Raw genomic sequence first — 26,461 nt, 5'->3', positions numbered from 1 at the left:
GCATGAAGAACAGATGAGGTCACCCAGGGACTTTATATAGAACAGAAAAATATAGTACCTTTGGCATTGCAAACAAAATTAAGTTGTATTCTCACGTTTTTCTGAGGAAAAGGTCTAGAGGGTTTTATTTGTTGTTTTGTTTTGTGTGTGTTTATTTTACTGGAAATCCCCTTATCTTCTAAAGCAGTTGTCCCCACCTTTTTGACACCAGGGACCAGCTTCCTGGAAGACAATCCGTCCACAGACAGGGTGGGGAGTGGTCCTGGGATGACCCAAGCACACCACGTTCATTGTACAGTCAAACCTCTCTGCCAAGGACAATCTGCACTTGCAGCCGTTCCCCGCACCAGTGCCCCAGCTCCAGCCCAGATCATCAGGCACCAGACTCTCACAAGGAGCGCACAACCTAGATCCCCAACCCAGATCCCTCGAATGCACAGTCCACACTAGGGTTCTTCCTCCTATGAGAGTCCAATGCGGCTGCTGATCTGAAAGGAGGCGGAGCCCACGCGGTGATGCCCGCGACGGGGAGCTGCTGAAAACATAGATGAAGCCTCGCTCCTGGCTCGCCTGCCCTTGGCCTGGCCCTCAACAGCCTCTGGACCGGAACGGATCCGCGGCCCCAGGGTTTGGGGACTGCAGTTCTACAGGGTCTACCTCTATACTATGAAGTAAAAGCGAGGCAACGATGATTCCCTGGGAAAAAGTAACTTTTAAGGGATAGACAGGGAAGAACTGCTGGTGAAACCATTGAAAGGTTATGGGCAGTGGATATAAGGAAAACTGGCAAAGAAAAATGATAAGAAAGCCAAAGGAAGTGAGAACTACGGAGAAGAATGGTTAACAGTGTCACTTAAGATGGGGACCAAAAAGTATTCACAGGTGATCTTAACAAGAGCAGCAGTTTGAGAGATAAAGGTGGCAAAAGTCAAATTTCACAGGTAAAGGAGTGAATGGGAATTTAAAAAGGAGGCAGTAAATACAGACTGTCCTTTTAAGAATTCAAACTAAAATTTCAGTTTGAGGTGAAAGCAAGGTTATGGAATGGTATTTAAAAATTATACTTTAACTTTTTCTCAGTCTGATAAAAGACCTGACAACATTTATAAGATGCGGGAAATAAGCCAGTAGAGACAGATAAAATATATATTTAACTCAATGACAAAGTAGCACATTGTCACATACATAATTGATCCTGATCTACAAGTATTTTTGACTTAAAAGAGACAATACTTAAACATTATAAACTCCAGGAAACAGGAATATTTTCCTAAAGGTATAGATGCCAATAAGACCATTAGAATATTTTACAGGTTCAAAATTTCCAAAATGTGTTCACACACTTAAACCGGAAACATCCATATAAAGCTGTCTCATCACCTATTTTCCAAAAATTGCTGGAGTGACAGAAAAATGTAATTGTGTGTGTGTGTGTGTGTGTGTGTGTTTTAAATGATAATTTAATCTCTCATTCTTGACACATGCTTGAAAAATAAAGAGGCCTATATAGGCTCATTTTCTGTTTTTTTTTTTTTTTTTTTGTGGGGGGAGGTCTGAACCTCAGAGGAGATGCACTATCACAGGTTAAGTGTGTTAAAATAATGGTTAAACCACTCCCTTGGCAACTTCAAACAACTTTATATGATTATTGCCATGCTGCTAAGAAATCCTGACCTTGATTCTAGGCCAGTTCCCAAACTCCCACAGGGCATTGCTACATGCATGATACTTGGCACTTATGAGTTCAGCACACCCCAAAATAATATACAACATGCAACAAACAAACAAAACTCTTGGGGGAAAGAGGAGAATCCAGTTAATGAACTTTACAAGGTGGAATTTGGCACTGTAAAAATTGAGCTCCTGCATATTGTTACCTTATCACAGTTAAGGAACTTGGAACTTTGGAACTTTATGTGTAACTTCTAGCCAACAGGGTTTTTTGTTGTTTGTTTGTGTTTTTTTAAGCTATGGGGTCTTGCTTTGTCATCTGGGCTGGAGTGCAGTGGGGCAATCATAGATCACTGCAGCCTCCAACTCCTGGGCTTAAGCGATCTTCTTGCCTTAGCCTCCTGAGTAGCTGGGAGTACAGGCATGAGCCACCTTGCCTAATTTAACAGGTTTTTTTTAAAAAAAAAAAAACAAAAAACAATAACCATTCCTTCTTTTCAATCTCAGTTAAAATCTCAAATAATCATACATGAAGCTATTAGCATAAAATTTTTATATGTAACTATTTTTTGCAATCTGCCAAAATATGCCTTTCCTATTTTCTTTTCTTTTCTTTTTTTTTTTGAGACAGAGTCTCGCTCTGTTGCCTGGGCTAGAGTGCTGTGGCACCAGCCTAGCTCACAGCAACCTCAAACTCCTGGGCTTAAGCGATCCTACTCCCTCAGCCTCCCAAGTAGCTGGGACTACAGGCGTGCACCACCATGCCCGGCTAATTTTTTCTATATATATTTTTAGTTGGCCAGATAATTTCTTTCTATTTTTAGTAGAGACAGGGTCTCGCTCTTGCTCAGGCTGGTCTCGAACTCCTGACCTCGAGTGATCCTCCCGCCTCGGCCTCCCAGAGTGCTAGGATTACAGGTGTGAGCCACTGCACCTGGCCGCCTTTCCTATTTTCTACATAGCCTGTATTTTCATGTTCCAGAGGATATCACTTGTAAATATTTTATGCGGCTAAAGATGCAGCAGCAAAATGAGTGAGAGAGAGAAAAAGAGAGTGTGTGTGTGTGATGTATATATGCTATGGATTATCCTCTGATAGAGAGCTTGAAGTTTGGTTGCCTTAAAATAAAGAGTCACTTGGGGCCAGGTGTGGTGGCTCATGCCTGTAATCCTAGCACTCGGGGAGGCCGAGGCAGGAGGATCGCTCAAGGTCAGGAGTTCGAGACCAGCCTGAGCAAGAGCGAGACCCTGCCTCTACTAAAAATAGAAAGAAATTATCTGGCCAACTAAAAATATATATAGAAAAAATTAGCCGGGCATGGTGGCGCACGCCTGTAGTCCCAGCTACTTGGGAGGCTGAGGCAGAAGGATCGCTTAAGCCAAGGAGTTTGAGGTTGCTATGAGCTAGGCTAGTGCCATGGCACTCTAGCCCAGGCAACAGAGCGAGATTCTGTCTCCAAAAAAAAAAAAAAATTAAGAGTCATTGGTATTCTATAGAACTCACATATCAACTTATCTAAAACAATCACTCTTTAACTCAGTTAAGTATTAAAAGTGATTTCACTGATTACAGGGTCCAACTCTTAAGAAGACGGATAGTTAAACAAAACAGAAAAAGATTACCCTGCCAGGTATATTTTAACTTATCTGAAAAGGGCTTTTTTTTTTTTAAATGAAGAACTAGGTAGGTGACTTTGAAGGTTTTTGAAATATGTACTGTGAAGATTTATTTGTTCATTATGGACATAAATTTTGATCCTAGTTTTAGAAGAACTCAGTTTATAATTATGGAAAGGAATAATAGTAATCAGAGCTATTAATTGTTGAGTACCTTTACATCTCCAATCCTCATGAAAAACTGCAAAATATTCTTGTTCCTATTATACAGTTGAGGAAATGGGCTCAAAGAGAATAAATATCTTTTCCTAAAGCCTAAAAAGGGATGAAAAATATGGTTTTTTATTCATTCCCTCTACAGAAAGTTACTGAGTGTCTCCTGTGTACCAGAATTTAAGGATACCATCATGAACAAGACAGAGATTGTCTATGCCCTCACACAGTTGCAAGTGATAAGAACAAACAAGAAATGTGTGGTGATAGTGTTAGAAATGCTGTGAAAGGGAGGCAGAGAGTTCAGTTAGAGCAGGAGGTGAGAATTTTTCCACTGAAGAGTAAGGATTGTTGTAAGGTGGCTCATAACTAGTTATGTGCTCTAAACGGTTTCTAAATTTCCTCCTTTTGTCTGGTATTTCATCAAAACAGCTGTTTTAGGGCTGGGTTAGGTAATCAATAACAGGTCCTTTCTTCTTTCTCCAGATGACTTTGGTTTGGGGAAATTTCCAGTGAACAATTAACACTGGAACAGTCTGCCAGTTATGTTTATTAATATATTCCTTTTGCCCCAGGATGGTGGAATAGAAGTGAGTCAGAGAAGTACATGAGTCTTTGCTTAATAAATATTCACTGAATGAAAGAATCAAGACAATCAGTACCTTTAAACAAGGTTTTCCAAATGGCATCTAATAGCTATGACCTTAGGTAATTTCCCAGGTTGAATTAGATTTGACCTATGACCCAGAGATAGGAAGCTTCCATGTCTAATTCCATACTAGATCTGTACTAAATATAATACTTTATTGGTATCTGAAGTCTGACAATTTCTCTTCTTGTTTTTCTTCAGTAACTGATCTTAATACTACATGATGTAAAGGGTGTCAGTTATAGCATAAATTTATAGGGTTGTGAGTTTATGAAATTAAAATGGAAAAGAATTTAGACAAATAATAGTGAAAGTACCATTACACTACATCATTGCCTTGATATTTGGTGCTTAATATTTCTTAAAGCTTTTTGATAAACTATTTCACTTCACAACAGCCCTATAGGATAGATGGGCAGATGTTATCCTCATTTTACAAATGACAAAATTGAGGCTTAGCATATTATGAGGTGAAACAGAACCAAAATCGGGTCTTCTTACTCTTAGTTAATTGCTCTTTCCCTTTTTTTTTAAACACTCCTTTTTAATTTTAATTTTAATTTAATTTATTTAGAGACAGAGTCTTACTCTGTCACCCTGGCTACAGTGCAGTGGCATCGTCATAGCTTGCTGCAACCTCAAATTCCTAGGCTCAAGTAATGTTCCTGCCTCAGCCTCCTAAATAGCTGGGAATACTGGGATGCGCCATCAGGCCCGGCTAATTTTTTCTATTTTTGGTAGAGATGGGGTTTCGCTTTTGCTCAGTCTGGTCTCGAACTCCTGACCTCAAGTGATCCTCCTGCCTTGGCCTCCCAGAGTGCTAGGATCACAGGCGTGAGCACCACGCTTGGCCAGGCCTGGATCTTTTGGATCTTGATGGTGTGGACAGACACTGGTACAAGAAGTTGCAGCCCACAGAGCTGAAGAAGTGGGTCTGGATTGCCATGTAGGTGCCCTGGAGGTACAGATGGGCTATGAGTGAAGTGATGGTGGTGGCTGTGGCTTCAGCTCCCTCTTATAGTCCACTGACAATGCCTTTATAAAAAGGATTAACTTAAAAAAGAATATTTGTATAGCACTTTGCAATTACTGAAAGGCTTTTTAATTCAAAAAGTACTGAAACCTCATTTTAGATTATGGCTAAAATTAAAAATTCATTATTGTTATCATCTTTTTAATCATTAAATCTTATAATAATAACTTACAGCATCTATCTAGTTCTTTTTTTTCGGGGGGGGATGAGGGTCTCACTCTGTTGCCCAGGCTAGTCTCAAACTCCTAGCCTCAAGCTATCCTCCTGCCTTAGCCTCTTTGAATAACTTGGACTATGGGCACAAGCCACCACACCCATCTATTTGTTCCTAGAGGAGATGCCTCCTTGGTTTTAATAGTTAACATATACATACTATTTTTTTTTTTTTTTTTTTTGAGAGGAGTTCTGGCTGTGTAGCCAGGCTGGAGTTTAGTGGCACCATCATAGCTCACTGCAACTTCGAACTCCTAGCCTTAATTTGAACTCCTGATCCTCTCACCTGAGCTTCCCGAGTAGCTGGGACCACAGGCATGCTCCATTGTGCCTGGCCCACATTCATATTTATTGATTATTGAGATTTATTTATTTTGCTGGAGAAAAATCTTACATTTTTAACCACTAGATCTTCCTGTGTAAAGATTCATACTTTACCTATAAAGTATTACTTAGGGACAACCTAATAAGATAATCTATAGTACACTGAAATAATGAAAAAGCACAGTTCCCTGGCACCTACATCCATTCTACAAAGTGTAAGGATGGAAAGAGAATCTTCCAAGCACCAATCTTTGTCTATAGAAAATTTAAATTTCATTAACAATAGTTCTTTCTACAAGCAGCTACTGGTTTCTTTTAAAACTTGATCTGTAGGGACTTTAAGACAGAGGCTACTATTGCCACATCCTTCCCTGCCTTGCATCTGTCCAGCTTGCCAGGAGTGAGGGGACAGCAGGTAGTATCCTTTCAACTATTCCTCAAGCGTTCTTAACTGCCAGCTCTTTTCCCTCCCCCTGAAAAGAACTCTTTCCTCTTCTGATAGGATTGTACTATTGCCTTTCCCCATTCCTCCTGCCTCCACCAGAAAAAAATAAATACTGGCCTGGTACAGTGGCTCACGCCTGTAATCCCAGCACTCTGGGAGGCCCAGGTGGGAGGAGTGCTTGAGGCCAGCCTGGACAACACAGCGAGACTCCATCTCTATCAAAAAAATAAATCAGCCAGATGTGGTTACACATACCAGTAGTCCCAGCTGCTTGGGAGGCTGAGGAGGGAGGATCACTTAAGCCCAGGAGTTCAAAGCTACAGTGAGCTATGATTGTGCCACTGTACTCTAGCCTAAACAATAGAGTGGGACCCTGTCTTTTAAAAAAAAAAAATACTGCAATGAATGTGAGAATATTTGTTCTAACATCTTTCAGTTTTTCAATGAGAACTGAATTATGGGAAGTGCAAATGTTTTATATGATGGAAAAATGGTAAAGGCCACAATTCTCCAGCTGCCCACATCCCACTTCCCTTCTAGTGGGAGAATTCTGCCTCAGACTTTTTCACTCTGGAATTTCTAATAAACATCACCCCTGGTAATAGGAGAAAAAAATCCAGCTGAAAAGAAAGCATCATGCTCTCTTTCTCCAGGATGCCGTACATAAGAATCTATAATCGTAAGTCATGTAGCTAAGAGGATTTTGCTACTCCTAAATAATCAGCAATGAAAGGTATTTGACACTTTATTAGCCTTTGGGTTTTTATAATAGAGGAAAACAACTTTTCCAAAAGTTAGTTTGGCAAAATCATGAATTTAGCAGAGCATTTCTCCAAGCATCTAAAATGGCAACAAAACAAGGAGAGAGCCAGTCACGGTGGCTCATACCTGTAATCCCAGCACTTCGGGAGGCCAAGGCAGGAGGATTACCTGAGGCCAAGAGTTTGAGACCAGCATGGGCAACACAGCGAGGAGACCTCGTCTCTACAAAAAATAAAAAATTAGCTGGGTGTGGTGGTGCGCTCCTGCACTCTAGCTTGTCTCTCGGGAAAAAAAAAAAAAAAGAATTGAAGGGAGGGGAAATTTACTTTGTTCTTGTTTTTTTTGTTTTTTGGTTTTTTTTCTCTTATACCATGAAGAATAACATTTGGCAGAAAAAAGTAAAATTATTTACGTAGCTTTTAAAGATATACCTAATTTAATATGGCTTTGATAATCAGATTTGCTTTTCAAACTATATTTAAGAAGTATGCCTTTCACAGCTACCACAGGCAGAACATTCCACATTATAAAAAATAAGTGTAATATATTCTTCAGAAATAAAGAACACTTCCTTTAAATGAATATTCTTACTGCTGTCAAGTGGCTAGGAAAACAGGCTTCAAAGGTGTGCATTTCCATCCCAGAGGGCATACTGTGTATAGCAACAGAACTCAAGATGAGAGGACAGCTCACTCCACCCCCTGGTGGCCACACCCAAACATTTATTAATATAAACAGCAGCTAGTTCTCTATTCTGGACAGGAAGAGTAACTCACATGGTGGGAGGCACTGAGTCAGGCTGCAGAAAGGCCAATAGCAAAAGATGAACAGCTTCAATGTGATTGGTTAGAGCCAATTTTTAATACATGGAAAGCTCTACTTTTATTAAAAAAAACTATATATCTTTCTACATACGTGTGTGTGTGTGTGTGTGTGTATGTGTGTATGTATGTATCTCCTGTTACAAGTGCAATAAATGTTCGGCTTCTCCCTGAAATGTTAACATCATCACTCTGTTTCTTTCTTTTTTTTTTTTTTTTTGAGACAGAGTCTCACTCTGTTGCCCGGGCTAGAGTGCCATGGCGTCAGCCTAGCTCACAGCAACCTCAAACTCCTGGGCTCAAGCAATCCTTCTGCCTCAGCCTCCCGAGTAGCTGGGACTACAGCCATGCGCCACCATGCCTGGCTATTTTTTTCTATATATATATATTTTTTAGCTGCCCATATAGTTTCTTTCTATTTTCAGTAGAGACGGGGTCTCGCTCTTGCTCAGGCTGGTCTCGAACTCCTAAGCTCACACAATCTGCCTGCCTCGGCCTCCCAAGTGCTAGGATTACAGGCTTGAGCCACCGCGCCCGGCCATCACTCTGTTTCTTAAAACAGAAAAGTGAAGTGATGGAGCATCTTACTACCAAATGGCTCAGAAAAAAAAGTTCCCTGTACTATATTTGTAACTTCTCTGTAAATATGAGATTGTTTCAGTTTTTTTTAAAAAAAAGATAAAAAGATGACGATTAAATTATCAGCTCATATTTATAATGGACTTTCCTTTTTCCTACCCTGTCTCTTTTTTTTAATTTAAGTGTAATACTCATATTCTCTAGGTTAATATATTCTTTAACTAGAACATACACTGGGCAGAAGTACAACTGTTCTGCCTCAAAACACAGCTGAAATGTGGGCAATGTAGTAAATTTATGTATGTATGTATATATGTACTCATTTACTTGCCTTATATGTACTTATTTATTTGTACTTATTTATCTTGTGTTAGCCAGGCTAGAGTGCTGTGGTGTCAGCCTAGTTCACAGCAACCTCAAACTCCTGGGCTCAATCAATCCTCCTGTCTCAGCCTCTTGAATAGCTGGGACATAGCTGGGACTACAGGCACACACCACCAGGCCTGGCTAATTTCTGTTTTTAGTGGAGATGGAGTCTTGCTCTTGCTCAGGCAGGTCTCAAACTCCTGGCCTCAAGCAGTCTTCCTGCTTCAGCCTCCCAGAGTGCTAGGATTACAGGTGTGAGCTACCATGCCAGACCTCAACTATATTATTTCTAGTAAATATGTCACCATTCTTCTATTCTCATTCATTCTTTCATTCAATAAGCATTTACTTTGTGCCAACTACATACTAACTGCTATGGATTCTAAGATAAATGACACAGTCCCTGGCCTCATGCTGCTCTCATTTGCCTAAATTACTTCAAGAGCTTCCTGGATAGTTTTCCTGCCTCCCCTCATACTATATAACATTGCCAGACTCTTTTTCTGACAGTCATGTCATTCTTCTACACCCAGATATATTAAATCAAAACTACTCTGTTTTCAAGATATAGATAATTACCATCTTACTGTCCCTCAAACACATTAGCATTTACTTACAGATTTCTGAGGATATCCTTCCATTCTCCTCACCCTCTTATGTTTAGAATGCTGTTATTCTTTTCTTCCGTCCTCATATCTAAGTCCCATTGATTCATTAAGACCCAGCTCTTCCAAGAGGTTTTCTGAGACTTCTCTGGCCCACATTGCTCTCTCTCCCACCCCTCTGCTGAAAATTTTGTTTACATTGGTATGTGTGAAACACCTTGGGGAGGAAAAAACAAGTTTTCAAAGGTGAAGAATTTTTTTCATTCTATGAAGAGTAATTTTTTTATGCCCGTAAGAGACAAAAGAGAAACTAGGTTTAAAAACAGGAGAGAGTTTTGACTGAACATGAAAAATAATTTCTTCATTTTTAGAGTAATTTGAAATATAAAAATTTATAACATATTATATATATTGCTTGAATTGAGAGAAAAACACGTGAAAATTGTCCTAAATGTCTTAAGCATTCATTTGCCTTTTTTAAAAAAGGGGATAATTTTCCCCAGATCTTTGAAACTATATTATTGAACAATACTATAAATTGCTGACCACAATTCTTAGCTTGGAGTCCACATTCTTCATAGGAATGGAAGAATTCTACTATAATTAAAATATTTATTTTCTAAATTAAATTCCCAAAGTACTTTATTTCCTATCATAACTATTTACTTTAAAAAGGTGTCTTGAAAGATGGGCATGGTGGTGCAGGCCTGTAGTTCCATCTACTCAGGAGGCTGAGGGTGGAGGATCACCTGAGCCTAGGAGTTTAAGACCAGCCTGGGCAACATAGTAAGACTTCATTTTGGGGGGGAAAAAAGGTATTTCAAGATCGCAAACATTTATTTCAGTAGAATATTTCCTTTGTTCATTTTTGCTTATTTATTATCTTATAATTTTATTAGGTTGACCCATATGAGACAACTGTTTATAGGTCAAAATGGTTGCATACTGGGATTTTATATGGTTTAGTTTTATAGTTATCCTCCTGGCTGTTCCTCAGTCAGCAAAGTGGGTCATCACACAAGAAGGAAAGCTAAGTTCATAAATATGCAAAAGAAATACTGGCATTGAATTTTATCCATTTATTTTTCACCAAATAATACACAACCTGATTTTTTGTGATCAGGTTATGTTTCTATGTCTATCCTCTGAGAAAGACAAAATATTGCCAGAATTTAAATATCACAAAAAGGGGCTAATGTCACATGAATACATTGTTTCTTTTTTCTTTTTTTTAAGACAGAGTCTCACTCACTCCCTTGCCCAGGCTACAGTGCTATGGAGTCAGCCTAGCTCACAGCAACCTCAAACTCCTGGGCTCCAGTGATCCTCCTGCCTCAGCCTCCCAAGTAGCTGGGACTACAGGTGGATGCCACTGTGCCCAGCTAATTTTTTCTATTTTTAGCAGAGATGGGGTCTCGCTCTTGCTCATGCTGGTCTCGAACTCCTGACCTCAAGTGATCATCCATCTCAGCCTCCCAGAGTGCTAGGATTATAGGTATGAGCCACTGTGCCCAGTCCATTGTTTCTTAATTGTGGCAAAATATACATAAACATAAAATTTTCCATCTTAACCATTTTTAAGTGTACAATTCAATAGTATTAAGTACATTCACATTGTTGTACAACCATCACTACTATCCATTTCCAGAACTTTTTTCATCTTCCAAAACTGAAACTCTGTACCTATTAAATAATAACTTTCTATCCCCACCATTATTCTCCTTTTTTTCTCTATGAATTTGATTACTCTAGGTATCTCATGTAAGTGAAATCATACAGTATTCATCTTTCTGTGATTGGCTTATTTCACTTAGCATAATGTCCTCAGATTCACCCATACTGTAACATGTCAGAATTTTCTTCCTTTTTAAAGGCTGAATAATATTCCATTGAATGTTTACACCACAGTTTGTTTATCCATTTATTTGTCAATGGATACTTGAGTTGCTTCCACCTTTTGGCTATTGTGAATAATGTTGCTGTGAACGTGGATGTCCAAATTTCTTGAGATCCTGTTTTCAATTCTTTTCAGTATATAGCCATAAGTAAAATTATTGGATCATGTAATAATTCCATTTTTAATTTTATGAGGAACTGCTATACTATTTTCCATAGCAGCTGTACCATTTTACATTCCCACCAACAGTGCACAAGGGTTCCAATTTCTCCATATCCTTGACAATGCTTATTTTTTGTTTTTTTGGTAGTGGCCATCCCAATGGGTATGATGTGGTGTCTCATTGTGGTTTTGATTTGCATTTCCCTAATGATTAGTGATGTTGAGCATCTTTTCATGTGCTTATTGGCCATTTGTATATCTTCTTTGGGAAAATGCCTATTCAAGTTCTTTGTCTATTTTTTAATTGGGTTGTATTATGGTTAATTTTATGTGTCAACTTGACTGGGCCACAGGGTGACCAGATATTTGTTTAACCAAAAGACAACTTTTGTTACAAAGTAGCAAAGAACTTGGGTGAATTGTATTTGTGTTCTAGTGTTTTATGGAGGGTAGAACTTGCAAGTGATGGAATTGGACATTTAGCTAAGGAGATTTCTAAGCAAAGTGTTGAAGTGTTTTGGTTCCTTCTGGTTGCTTATAATAAAATGCAAGAAAAATAAATGAAGAAGGAATTGTTAAAAAGGAACCAGAATCTAAAGATTTGGAAAATTCTCAGCCTGTGCATATTGCAAAACATGAAACATTGTGTTTGGAAGAGAACACCAACGGTGTGGCTAATTGACCGTTTGATAAGGACTGTTAGTGTGGGTGTGAACCACAAACCTAAACAGCCATTTCAACAGAAGCCAGGAGAAAGACAGGATTATGCAAGCAGAAACACTGCCAGTTGGAACTAAAGAAAACAAAAAATGGATGGAACAAAGGAAGGCTGTGAACATGCATTATCTTTTAGGAAAAGGGAAGGACCTCCAAAGGTGATTCAGAGATCATCAGGGCCACTATTCCCCCCACAGGCCCAGAATGCATGGGTGAGGGCTGGGAGCAAGGCTGCCTTCACTTCAGTTTCACAGGATGGGACCCCCACCCAGCAGAGCTGTGTGGGCAGGGCCTTTGCAGAGAGCCAGGTGGATGGTATTCTGCTGAGTAGAAGGGGCAGGGCCACCCCATGGAGCTGTGGGAGTTATGTCACCACCCTAGTGGATGTGAAGGGCAGAGTACCAAACCAAAGAGGATTATTCTGAAGTATTTAAGATCTAATGGAATTTGCCTTGCTAAGTTTTAGACTTATTTGGGATCCAACACTCCTACCCTCCCTTCCCATTTCTCCTTTTTGGAATGAGAATGTCTATCCTATGCCTACCCCATCATTGTATTTTAGAAGGACATAACATCTGGTTTTATAGGTTCACGGCTAGAGAGGAATTTTGGCTCATGATGAATAATACCTGGTCTCACCCATATCTGATTTAGATGATATTTAGATGAGACTTTGGACTTTAGAATTTATGTTGGAATATGTTAAGACTTTTGGGGATGTTGGGATGGAATGCATGTATTTTGCATATGAGAAGGACAGGCATTTGGGGGGCCCAGGGGCAAAACGTTATGGACTTATTAGTGTTTATGCCCACCCTCCCCATTCATGTTGAAACCCTAACTCCCAATGTGCTAATGTGATGGTATTTGGAGATGAGGCCTTTGGGATATAATTAGAGTTACAAGAGTCATGAGGGTGGTACCCCCATGATGGAATTAGTGTCCTGATAAGAAAAGGAAGAGACGGAACACGTTCTCTTTCTGTCTTTCCACCATGTGAGGACAGAAGGCAGCTGTCTGCAAGCCAGGAAGTAGGCCCTCCCCAGGAACCGAATAATGCCAGCACCTTGATCTTAGACTTTCCAGCCTCTAGAACTGTGAGCAATAAATGTCTGTTTTATAAGCCACCCCATCTAGGTATTTTATTATAGCAGCCCAAGCTGACTATGATCGTATTTTTGTTACTGAGTTGTAGAAGTTTCTTTATATATTTTGGATATTAACACCTTATCAGCTGTATGATTTGCAAAGATTTTCTCCCATTCCACAGAGTGCCTTTTCACTCTGTTGATTATGTCCTTTGATGCACAGAGGTTTAAAATTTTGATGTGGTCTAACTTATCTATTTTTGTTGTTATGGTTGTTGCCTGTGAACATTGATTTTTTTAAAGGCATGGTGGTTTGGCTTAATTATATGGAAAGATTACTTTTAATTTATGACTTTCCCAATAAATGGTATTTGGTTAAAATAAAAGATTATTACCTGGAACTGGCCTTTAGTTTACTTTTTTTTTTTTTCTTTTTTGAGACAGAGTCTGCCTCTGTTGCCCAGGCTAGAGTCATCATAGCTCACTGCAACCTCCAACTCCCGGGCTCAAGCCATCCTCCTGCCTCAGCCTCCCGAGTAGCTGGGACTGCAGGTGCACCCCACCATGCCCATTAATTTTTCTTTTCTTTTTTTTTTTTTTGTAGAGATGAGGTCTCGCTCTTCCTCAGGCTGGTCTCTCAAACTCCTGGCCTCAACCAATCCTCCCACCTCAGCCTCCCAGAGTGCTATAATTACAGGTGTGAGCCATCCCACCCAGCCAATATGCTGTTTACTATTCAATTCCCTACCTCAAACCATATTAGAACCCACAAACTGACAAGATGAGTTCAGCCATGATCAATGAAAAGACTCAATGCTGGTTTATTCTGTGGTAAGTGGAGAACTTCAGAACAAGCTGTAGCAGCCAAACATACAAAAATCAACCTCTTATACACCATATAGCTATAAGGGTCATTTGATTGGCACGTAAGAGAAATTTCTTTGCTTTGAGTCAGACCAAAGCCATCAGATTTAGAAATAGCCTGACAAACACACTGAATGTAAAAAATTACAACAGACTAGCAAATTTTGATTTTTTAAAATGGGTACTACTAGGTTTTTCTTTCATTTCTTATTTCTATAATTGATCTTTTTCTTGTAAATAAAGAAGCCTGCAAAACCCTTCTGCTGGTCAAATTAACAAATTATTGCTAACAACTTCAAAAACAGATCTTCATGGTTCTTAATGACTTCAAAATTCAGTGCTCTGAATAAGAGAATAGATTTTTCTTCCCTCATCATTATATAATTTTTTGGAATAACAATTATTCCAGTAGATGCCAAGTCAAAGCTTGAAATTAACCCAGAGATCTTTGATTTGACCTAGTAGGAAATGTATAATAAGAATCCTTTGGAATCCTTTTTTCATTCTAATAGAAATAAGGTTATGATACCTCTGGTAAGCATTAGGCTAAAATTTCTTCTGGGTTTCTACCTCTTAGCCCTATGCAAAAGAATGACACTTAGATCTTTCCTAAGAGACATGAGAAATTAAGCTTTAAGCCAAAATTTATGTGATAATCAAGACAAGAAAAATACTCCCAATAACCTCAGTTACTGATGAAAAGAAATTATTTTTATATTAAGTTGGAGTTTGCAAGAAAGCGTTATATATCAATAAACACCTGATAATTAATCATTAAGGAAGCATTCCCTCTACCCAGCTTCTTCACAGTGAGCATGCCTGTTGTATTTTTTCTCTGTATAATCCAGAATGGCTCATTTAATTGAGTTGAAAGGAAACAAGTTTGGAAACATTTAAATGACCATCTATAACTTAAAAGAACTGTTTCTTTTGGGAGGGAGTTGCTTTAATAAAACCATTTAAAGGAGATAAAAGAAATGTTATTTTATACTTCTTAGAGTTCTCTCATAAATTTTAGTGGCACTTGGTACTGGTATCCTTATAGCAACATGCCCACTATTCCATGAGAGGGAAAAAAAAATTTCATTGTATTTTAAGGGATTGCGATGGTTATTCAGCATACGCTTTTACATAAAATCAAAGTGAAATATTTACCAATCTGTAAGAATTGCCAAAATCTATCAAAATAAATGACAAACATAAGCACAAAACTGAAGGCTGAAATGTTGTTCAGTTGGTATTTTCCTAAAAGATAAAGAAAATTTGCTTTTTATTACCCAATATAGTTCCTTGAAGACTTGGGTGAAAACTGAACCAAAATTGGCCTTTCTGCATCTTTTTAAAGCAGTCCACCATTTAAAATCTTTGTGAGTCAGTAATTGGATTCTTAAAGCAATCCCATTTTGAGATACCAATGAAGCATCTTAGAAAACCAGGATAAACTAATCTGACAAGACTGAAAAAGAATTAGAGAAAAACAATAACTACAGAAATGCTATAGGATACAATGAACACACATACCTCCTGGGCTGTGATCGGCATTCCTCTTCCCCACTGTCTGCCTCCTATATAGACAGAAAATAAAAAAAAAAAATTTAAAACCTGAGGTCTCATATCACAATATCACCAATGCAACTTTACTAAGCTTTACATGTGGGAATATCTCATTCATGTTGTGCACTTGAACTAAATTCTCTTCACAAATAATGACTTCAATCAACCCAGAAGGTTGATATCAATAGAACTTATTCCTCGAGATAACTTCAACAATAGACTACAAACAAATTTCATTGACAACAAAGTGCTACTCATTAAAAGAATGAATTAACTCTGAAAACCAACTAAACATGTTGCTACTGTTATGCTACTTCCACTTCAAAATAAGTGGGCATTCTGACCAACAAATCTCATAAAGATGACCTATTATTCATTCTGATCCCCAAAGAACAACCTAAGCAATGAGCACCACTTAACAGACTGCTCATGATCCACCATCACCATCAACATAATGGCTACCACTTATTGAGTACTTACAACATGCCAGGCATTGTGCTCAATATTCCTTAGAAACTCACAAGGTTCATGGTACCATATTTTTTATTGATTTTAATATAACAACACAAGATAAATCAATGTGATTTTTTAAAAAGCAGTGAATCATAGTTCAATTGCAGTATTTATTTTTTCTTAGTAGTATATAAAATAATAGAGTCTTATAACTTATGGCAAATGTTCATAAGTAAAACATTCAAATAAATATTTTACAGATCAAGAAACCAAAATTCACAAAAGGAAAATAAATTGTCCAAAGAAAATCATGTAATGAAGCTAGAATTAAAACCAATAAAATATTGGCTCCCAACGTTCTGTTTTTTTTCGTTAAGGTAAAATTTATATACAATGAAATGCATAAATCTTAAGTGTACCATCCAATGAGTTTTGACAAATGCAATATACTTGTATAATTCTGCTAACAAAAACTGGAACATTTCTATTACCTCAGAAATTTTTCTCATGCCCCTTTCCAGTCATTATGTAGCATCACCCATCCCCAGAGGCAACCTTGTTCTGGTTTTTTTCCACCACAATTTTTTTCCATCAAAAATTAGTACATAGGGTATGATTCCATTTGTGATTCCACTGTTCATTAAATGGGATCATATAGTATGTAGTCTTTTACATCATGCTGTTTTCACTCAGCATCATGTTTTTGATTTTCATCCATGTTCCACTACACAATAGTTCATTCCTTTTTATTGCTGAAGATCCCAGCATAAGAATATATTACAGTTTTTTAATTCACTCTCCTATTGATGGATACATCTGGGATGTTTGAGTTTTTTGTCTATCATGAATAAAGCTTTATACGAATTTTCTTTAGTGGGTTTTTTCGTGGACATACATTGTTTCTCTTGGTCGCAGGGTAGATGTATAATTTTATAGGAAATTGCTAGGCCTTTTCCCAAAGTGTTTGCAACACTTTACACCCTCTTCAACAATGTATGAGAATTACAAGTAAAGTCTAATAGGCAAATTTTTTCTTCTATGGTTATTATTTTCTGGGTTCTCAGAAACCTTTGCCTACCCTCTAGTCTATCACGTTTTCTTATAAAGGCTTTATGGTTTTATATGTAAGGTCTACTATGATCCATCTTGAATTAATATTTGTATACAGTGTAAGGTAGGGATAGAGGTTCACTTTTTCCCATATGGATATCCAGTTTTCAAATATCATTTGTTGAAAAGACTTTCTTTTCCCCGTTGCATTATTTGGCTTGTTTATAAAAAATCAAATGACAGTATAAGTGAGGATCTACTTCTGGGCTCTCTATTCTGTTTCATTAATCTATTTGTCAGTCCATACCATCTTGATTACAGTAGTTTGTAGCAAGTTTTGAAGGAAATATAAATCCTCTAACTTCGTTTTTCGTTTTCAAAATTGTTTTACCTCTAGGAAGAATTTTTTTGTCTTGAAGTATATTTTATCTGATATTAATATGGCCATTCCAGATTTATGCTTACTGTTTGTAAGGTATTTTTTACCCTCTTTATATTTTAAAGAATGTCTCTTATATACAGCATATAGTTGGATTTTACTTTATTACGTATAGCTATAGTTCACTCCTTTTTATTGGGGTAAAGGATTCCATTATGTGAATATATCAAAGTTTATCCATTCTACTTAGATAGACTGGATTGTTTCCAATTTCTGGTAACATAAACAATGCTGTTATCAACATTCTTGTATACATCTTTTGGTCTACATGCAAAAGAGTGTCAGTAGTATATATACCTATGAGTGAAACTGCAGGGTCTTAGAGTAAATAAAGGTTAAACTTTATAAGATAGTGCCAAATTATTTCCATAGTGGTTGTGCTGATTTATACTCTGACCAGAAAGTGGTAAGAGTTTAGTAGATCTAAATTCTAGTCAACACTTAGAATCATCAGATGTCTTCAATTTTTGCCAATCTAGTGTTATATCTCATTATGGTCTTAATTTGCTTTGCCTTGAGATTAACTAATGAGGTTGGACATCCTTTCATATGTTTATGAGCTATTACTAGTTTCGTACCATTCCCCTCATTTCTAAAGTGAGCACACCAAGAGAAGGATAATTCAAATTATTTTCAGCTTTTTGGTGGATTTTTCTACCTGTGAGAATTGTAATAGGAGTATGTGGAGAAGTAAAAAGCAAAAAACACCCTGATGCTTTCTCATAGGGCACCAATAGTCAAAACCAGTTACATCTTCAGGGGTGAGCCAACATCTATTGAGCACCAGTATGGGCCAGGTACTTTATATGTTTTTTCACTTAATATGTACCACAAGCTATGGGACTTGCTCAAGGTCACAAAGCCAATAAATGGAGGAATCAGGATTTGAACTCAGGTCTATCTTTCTGCTATAACCAGCTGCTTCTAAACTGAGAATCTGACTTTGATACTGACAACCCAAAATAAGTGACTGAGGCAAAGATCTCAATCAATGGAGGTTTATTAAGCCAAAGTTTGAGAATGCACCTGGGAAAAATACAAACCACAGATGCATCCGTGATTGTTTTTCTGAAGTGGGATTTGGGAACTCAGTTTTTTAAAGGGGATAGGGTATACAGAAAGAAAAAAAGAGGAGAGAGGTGGGCAGTGAGACAAATAGCTACATTCTTGTGAAGCCCAGGAAATCTGTATTTTACATAAGATACGGCAAATGTTAGAGCAGCAAAAGGGAGTGAAGGAAGCATCAATTATGTAGCTGTCCCTGGGTAGGTGGAAGAATGTCTGATCCTATCTTGTCTCTGTTCTGCACCTGAGAAGATAAACTTGTAATCAACATTATTAGTGTGGAACAGATTTTAGTTTTAGGAGCTAGACTTAGCTGGCAGGCCCAAAGTTACAATTTGCATATCCTTGCTTATGGGAGGCCAGCAAGGAATTTCCTTATGAATGATACGTGGGACCAATCCTTGTAGATACCTTAGGCCTTTTACCTTTCCATGGGGATCTGGCTAATGCATCATGTTAGCAACAACTATTCATCTGGAAGAGGGTGTTGCATGACTCAGCCTCCAAGCTTGACCTTCCCTTTTGCATAAGGTGTTGGAGGGTAGAGGGGGTAGTCCTGAGATTTTTATTTTCCTTTACAATACCTATATCCCAAGAAGGGGGATGGGAGGGAACTGAAGAAGAAAGACCATCTTTTTTCATGGCTTATAATAAAATTATATCCTTGGCATCTTTCCTTTATGACTTCTACACTTTAAAGTAGTATGGAGAAGTGGAAAATTCCTTTGGCACACAAAAATCAGAGAAGTGTTTTTAACACAAGAGCCCCCCAAAATTTTTTCTCTTTTTTTAATGTTTCAATAGACAGGCAAATGAATGATTTGCTTCCCCTTCTGTTTTGGAAAAAGAAACTTAAAAAAAAAAAAAAACCTTAGTATATCAAGGCACAGTAGGTCTTAGCATAAAATGGTTTTAAAGGGAATGAAGAAAATGTTCAATTATGTTAATTTCAGCAAAATTCACTGCCAAAAATTGCAAAGATACAACATTGCTTATTCAATAAGAGCAACTATCATGTAATGCAGTTATCTTGAGTAGTGGCATTAAAATGGTAGCAGAAGATAGAATGCTTACCATTATATTCTAACAAGTGCAAACACCAGATATGACCATCTACTTTGTCAAGTAACTTCACACATTGTTACTAAAAAATGCCAAATAGGCAAACAACCTGTTCAGAACATTAGAAATTACCAGGAGAAAAGTATAGGGATGGCTCTTAGTCTCTTAATGAGTAGAATAATTTCTGTTATATAAGGAGGAGATCTAATTAATTAAATGACTAAATACATGTTTGTTGGCTTTTTTAATAGTCTGATTTCTAGAACCCTATAGTTAAATAGCTTTTATTTAAAAAGTATAATTACTTCTTGATGTTCTTAAGAAAAATTTGACCCAGAAACAATATAGTATGAGACCCTAGATGTGCATTTAATTTTAGGGTGTTCAGGAACTATTACATGAAAGATTAATGCATTCTTATTAATCTTCTTAGTACCTGAGCAAAAAAGTAGGTCACTAAGTAAAAGATGTTTGAGAAAAAAATGTAAGCACTCAAATCATATTTCATGACGAGTAGGATGGGGGGAAAGTAGTATTGCCAGTCTTGAAAAACACTGGGCTAGATAGAGTGTTAAGCAATACTTTCCTAAATCTTATCATTCAAGATTCTTTACACTTTCCATTTGCTCCAATACAAGTGGACTCATTTATCATTCTCCAAAGGTACCTATTGACTTCCTTTGTCCATGCTGTTGTATCAACCTAGAAAGCCCTTCTCCTATGTTCTTTCCCACCCTTCAAAACTGGTTTCAAATGTTAAATTCATTGCATTTCTTTTATTACCTGACTGATGCTGTCTCCCTCTAAATCTGACAGTTATTGTGCATCATCCTTGTGGCACTTACCCAGTTCTGTTTCTGGGTTACAATTGGGTACCTGTTTTATCTCCCATCATTAGACTGTAATCTCCTTAAAGGAGAGGAACTGTGTCTCATTTCCCTTTTCATCTTTGTGTTTGGCACAATGCCCTATGACATTTGATAAAGTGTCAAATGAATTCGTGATCAGAATAGCTAACTAATGCCATGTGAACACTTGGAGCTAACCCCAGCTGTGCATTTTCAGCTACTGAGGACTCGATGCCAGTTACATTTTAGCCCTAGCAGGTTAAAAGAATGGTTTTTGTTGCTCAGGAGGTGGCCTGTGTCTAAGATCTGGAATTAATATCTTAGGCTTTCTCTTTGGTTAAGCAGGCAGAATCATTCACTTGCTTTCATTATATATTCATTCATTCAACATTCACTGACTACCTATTATGTTTTAGGTACTAGGCACTAGGAATTAAAAGTAAGCAGAACTGTCTTTATCCTTGGATAGTTCACCTTGCAGTGGGGGAGACAGTTACATAAAACAGAAATGATAATGTGTCATTTAGGCTACAGCAGAGGAATGTACAAAATGCTACAGAAGCAACATAGGAGGAAGTGATTACCTGTGGAGTGGGGAATGCTTCACACAAGTTAATTTTTAGGCTGGGCTTGAACTAGTGAGCTTTTGTCAGATGGAAAATAAGAGTATTTCAGTCAGAAAGGCTGGCAAAAGGAACAAAAAAAAGGCAAAGGAATGAAAAGGATTCTGATAAGTTTGGGCAACAATGAGCAGCTGTGGATTGCTGGAGCAAAGGTACAGGTATTGGGGGTTAAGGCTATCTAGTATTGCTCTCCTGAGTCTGTAATGGTAGGAATTCCAAGATAACAGTCCTATGATCAGAAAAGATGGTTGTGAATTATCCATTAACTAAATATGAGATTATCCAGCAGTCATCTCAGCCCTTAGAAATAAACTAATTGTGGGAGGTATCTGTCAGACAAGAGAAAGGAATCTAGTAGTCTTTCTAAGAGGGGGTATAAGCTTTGAAACCAGAAGAGATAATGCCATACTTTTAGCTTTTGAAAAAAAACAGATGTAAGACACAGAGGCTTGGGTAGGAAGTAAGGGCACCATGCCTTCCACTTGCCTATTTGTAAGAGAAGACTTAGACCATCTCCTAGATACAAAGAAGATGGGAATGTCACCAGCTGTTTGGGTTATCCATTCATTGCTGTATAACAAAGATTACTGCTTCATTACATTTCATGATTTTGTGGGTCAGAAATTCAAGCAGTGCTTAGCTAGGTGATTCTTCAGTTCTAAATGGTATTGCTAGAGGTCACTCAATGCTACTCAGGTGGTATTTAGCCAGCAGATGGGCTGGTATGGAGGGCCCAAGAAAATTCACTCACACATCTGGTATCTTAGCCTGCATGGTTGTAAAGCTGGGCTCAACTGGAAATGTCAACTGGAGTGCCTAAATGTGATCTCTAATATATCTTGGGCCTCCTCAAAGCATGGTGTCCTCAGGGTTGGTCTTCCATAATGGCTCAGGGCTCCAAAAGGACTAGTCCTCCTAAATACTAGGCTCAGACCTGGCATAGTGTCATTTCTGCCATACTTTATTAGTATATAGATAAAGGCTGACCCAGATTCTAGGGAAGAGGAATTAGATTCCATCTCTCAATGGCAGAAGTAGCAAAGAATTTTCAGCCATCTTCAATCAACCCTACCAATCCTGGTGACTAGCTAATTGAATATGTAGGCAAAATGAACAGGACAGAAAAAAGGTAATTAATGATCATAAATGAAGTAGAGCTTGTAAAGGCAAGGGCCATGGAGATATCCAAGAGAGTAAAGGAACTGACTCTGAGGTCAGTGCAAGGTACTGAAAACTATAGGGATAATGGAGGCTGAGGACAAGAAAGGACCTGCAAGTGCAGTAATACAGACACAAAGCATGGTCCAGGACCAGAGTGAATAACTTGGGCCTCAGACTGCCTGAGAAGGTGGTTTGGAAGAGGCTTGGAACCAATCAAATCAGCAGTTGCAATATACTATGACTTTGTTTTAAAGTCTAATTTACATCAAGGTGTATAGTATTGGCTACGATAAGAAATCAAAACAGAAATTCAACTTAATCATGTTTTAGAGAGGTACAGCATGCATTAAAGTAAATATAAGGAAGCCAAAGTATTCTGCAATACTTACAATTGAAATCAAAGTCACACCATGCTCTGATTATGACAGGGTTTAAGAAACCCTAAATAAACAAACTTTCCTGCTTGTAATTTCAAGCAATAGAAAACCTCTCTGAGATACCCACTATTTCTCAAGCATTTATTCAAACTCCTTTAAAATACAAATATGTATGAATCACTGTTGGGATGGTCAATGAGCTACTTCCTCAGTGATGAGAAAGCAAGCCAATTAGAATTTCGCTGAAATAGCTTTGATTCTAAAGAACAAAAAGTCTTTAGTCAACAGGTCATTTAAGAGACATCATAGTCTAGTCAATGCTCTAAAGAAAATCTGAGCTTTGGGCATGGAGTTGTCATTGGATGTCTTTTGTCTAGAATCCTTATTCCACTTAAAAAATTATTTATGAACTTACATCCAGGCCATAAGAAAAAAATTATTTAATGTGTGCAGTTTAACTCATCTACTTGTGATAATTTCAGAGTTGTTATACTGTCTTTTCTATCATCAGAGATCCAATTTCTCGGTTTTAAAAGGCAACAAGTTGTACTATGTTCTAAACTTGTCACAACTGACAGGTATGCAATATGAAAACCTAACAAGTTACTGGTTCTTACCTCTGGCTCCCTTTCAGAACATTTTTAGTAACAAGAAGCTCCAGGCCTCATGCCTACAGGTTCTTATTCTTTAGCTCTGAGGTGGGACCAAAGGTGTGCTGGAGCTGGCCAGATTATTAGATTTAACAATTGGTAAGATTTTTAGGAATCTTACAAGACTCACATTGGTAGCTTAAAATTAGCCATGGTGGAAGTGTTTATCAGTGAAATCAGCAAATGCTACAAATCAGTCCTTGCCCAGAGAACACATTTTAAACATTTGCCAGCACACCACAAGTTATGGGGTCCAGGAATCCGTACATTTAAAAAGCTTGGTAAATAACTATTAATAATAAGCAGTTAAGAATAAAAACCTTTGTCTTGGCTGGGCACAGTGGCTCACGCCTGTAATCCTAGCACTCTGGGAGGCCGAGGCAGGTGGATTGTTTGAGCTCAGGAGTTTGAGACCAGCCTGAGCAAGAGCGAGACCCCATCTCTACTAAAAATAGAAAGAGATTATATGGAAAACCAAAAATATATATAGAAAAAATTAGCCGGGCATGGTGGCGCACACCTGTAGTCCCAGCTACTCGGGAGGCTGAGGCCGAAGGATCGCTTGAGCCCGGGAGTTTGAGGTTACTGTGAGCGAGGCTGACACCATGGCACTCTAGCACAGGCAACAGAGCGAGACTCTGTCTCAAAAAAAAACCAAAAACCGGGCCAGGCGCGGTGGCTCACGCCTATAATCCTAGCACTCTGGGAGGCCGAGGTGGGAGGATGGTTGGAGCTCAGGAGTTCGAGATCAGACTGAGCAAGAGCGAGACCCCCGTCTCTACTAAAAATAGAAAGAAATTATCTGGCCAACTAGAATATATATAGAAAAAATTAGCCGGGCATGGTGGCGTGTGCCTGTAGTCCCAGCTACCCGGGAGGCTAAGGCAGTAGGATCGCTTAAGCCCAGGAGTTTGAGGTTGCTATGAGCTAGGCGGATGCCATGGTACTCACTCTAGTCTGGGCAACAGAGCAAGACTCTTTCTCCAAAAAAAAAAAAAAAATCTTTGTCTTAAAGATTTAGAAAAGCAACATCGAAGAGCTAAGAGTACACACAGCCTCTACCCTCTCAAGATAACTGTGTTACATATCAAGAAGTTCAGTGTGATCATGGAAACTCAGCTCTCCAAAAAGATCTAATTATTTCCCTTTTTAGACTGTAAGCTCTGTAGGGCAGGACTATGTTTACATAATACCAGGCTTACAGAAGATGCTCAATAGATATTAGATGAATTAACAAATATGGTCCAAGGCATAACCAGTAAATGGCAAAACTAGAAATAAACTTTAGGCTAATTTCATTATATCATATACATCATCTCCATTAAATGATTAGTCATACATTTGGTTTGTCAACCCAAGATGAGTACTGCAGCCATCGTAAGATAGTCAGAAGACACTGCCTCTGTGCCATTCTCTGGTTCTCCAGAACCAGAAAAGTCAAGAAAAGTCTTGTCATGATTATTATCTCATTTGAACCACCTTGGAATGAATGCCATATAGATATGATTAGAGCCTTATTTTTTTAGCCGATGAAATGCCTTATGGAAGGGAGATAATTTGCTCAAAGTAACCTAAGAGTAAACAGCAGAGTCAGGATTCTGTCTGGTAAGGTGGAATACATGTTCTGCCAGAACAAGTTGCTCCTATTGCATTAAAGGAATGCTCCAGGTGCACTGATGGGGGCCTGACCCTGAGGCTCTGTCTTTGAGTTATCTCCCTTGCAGACTCTGCTCCCTTTTGCTCAAGTGAAATTCTAGTTCCCACTCTCTGCAGATCCCATGTTTGGTCCCTTTACCTCACTGTAGCCTGAACCCTCAGTATGGACATATGGTCTTATGTTCAGCCAGGACATAGTGATAACAGCTATACTAATTATCAAAATATTGAAATATTTCTATATCAATCTTAAATAGTGGCTGCCTAGAGCCCCTCTGAATGGTTCATGATCCAGCAACAACCAGGTTAATGCCTGGCACAGCAGAGGGCTTCCAGGTCTTGCTCCCATGTTTTCTGATTGGATGATGGCTGTGCCATACTGGTTGTTAGATATTTTGAATATCTCCTCCTCTACCTATAGTCATACCTTTTCTGTTCTCTAAAATTTGGTTTAAAATTCTTAACTCTGATCTTAGCTTCACCCTAGTGATAGTATGTACCCCTTTTGCCTGTATCATCTATTCTCTTGGTTTTCTATCCCACTAGCTATACCCCAATTACTTAATCTGGCTTCTGGTTTTAGCACCAGTCCTGTGCTACACATGATTTCCATGCCTCCACAAGAAATTTAAACAATAAAAGGCACTGATAACATCTGAGAGAGACTAAATAAAGTCTGCCTATTATGTTTCTTTTAACGTTAAACATTTTAATTGTTTATGGATGTAGAGAATTAGATTAGGACTAACCAAGTCTACAAAATGAAACATTATCCAGAAATAAGTACAAAGAACACATACAGAAGGGTAATGAAGAAACATTGGTTACTTATCAAATGTTCCTAAACTAACAGCATGATTTTAGCAAACTTTCTAAAATCATTTTCAAACCAGGGAGTAGAGAAATACAGTTAATGGCTCTGACCAAAAAGAAATTAGAATATTTAAGATGTAGGTACACTGCTAAGACAGTTTTCAGTAGGGGAAACAAATTGCTACTCTGTTAATATTCACCTTTAAATGTAGACAATTAGCTTTTCAGTCATCCATAGGGGAAAAGACAGTCAGGATACTGGATATCTTTGAATGGCAAATAATCAACATATTCATTGAGAACTGCTAGAGTCCATAGGGGACACAGAAAAGTATGAGTACCATACTCAAGGAGTTCATCTGTCTGAAGAGGTAAAGTTGTCATAGTTGAAATGTCTATCAAAAAAATACAATGTAAATGTATGGCACAGGAAGTACATGTCACAGGAATTCAGAAGAGAGCTATTACTGTGGATACAGTGTTTACAGGAATAAGTGGGCTTTGAGTCCAGTCTTGAAGAGGCACAGAAACTGACAGGGAATTTGAGACAAGAGCAAGATGAAAGAACAACAGAAATATATTTGACACATTGAAGTGGCAGTGAGCTGACACCATGAGTTGAAACCCAGGGCTTCCTTCCCTTGAGGTAAGCTGCAAAGATAAATTGCAGGGGACAGGGAAGGT

The 26,461-nt window shown here is 38.2% G+C and overlaps 1 protein-coding gene across 3 annotated transcripts in view; it reads right to left on the bottom strand.

Annotated features, from left to right (window-relative positions):
• The window catches only part of SSH2 (slingshot protein phosphatase 2), a 249,352-nt gene that overhangs the window by 125,899 nt on the left and 96,992 nt on the right, over positions 1–26,461 (bottom strand). For all 3 annotated transcript variants that reach the window (XM_045525292.1, XM_045525295.1, XM_045525293.1), the window contains one exon: positions 15,548–15,591. In XM_045525292.1, coding sequence (XP_045381248.1) covers positions 15,548–15,591 — 44 coding nt within the window. The remainder of the gene's footprint in view (positions 1–15,547; positions 15,592–26,461) is intronic.

Source organism: Lemur catta, chromosome 15 (genome assembly GCF_020740605.2).
Source record: "Lemur catta isolate mLemCat1 chromosome 15, mLemCat1.pri, whole genome shotgun sequence".
In the NCBI taxonomy this organism is placed as follows: Eukaryota; Metazoa; Chordata; class Mammalia; order Primates; family Lemuridae; genus Lemur; species Lemur catta.
The sequence above is the reverse complement of the archived record's forward strand: the minus strand, read 5'-3'. Positions and strand labels throughout refer to the sequence as shown.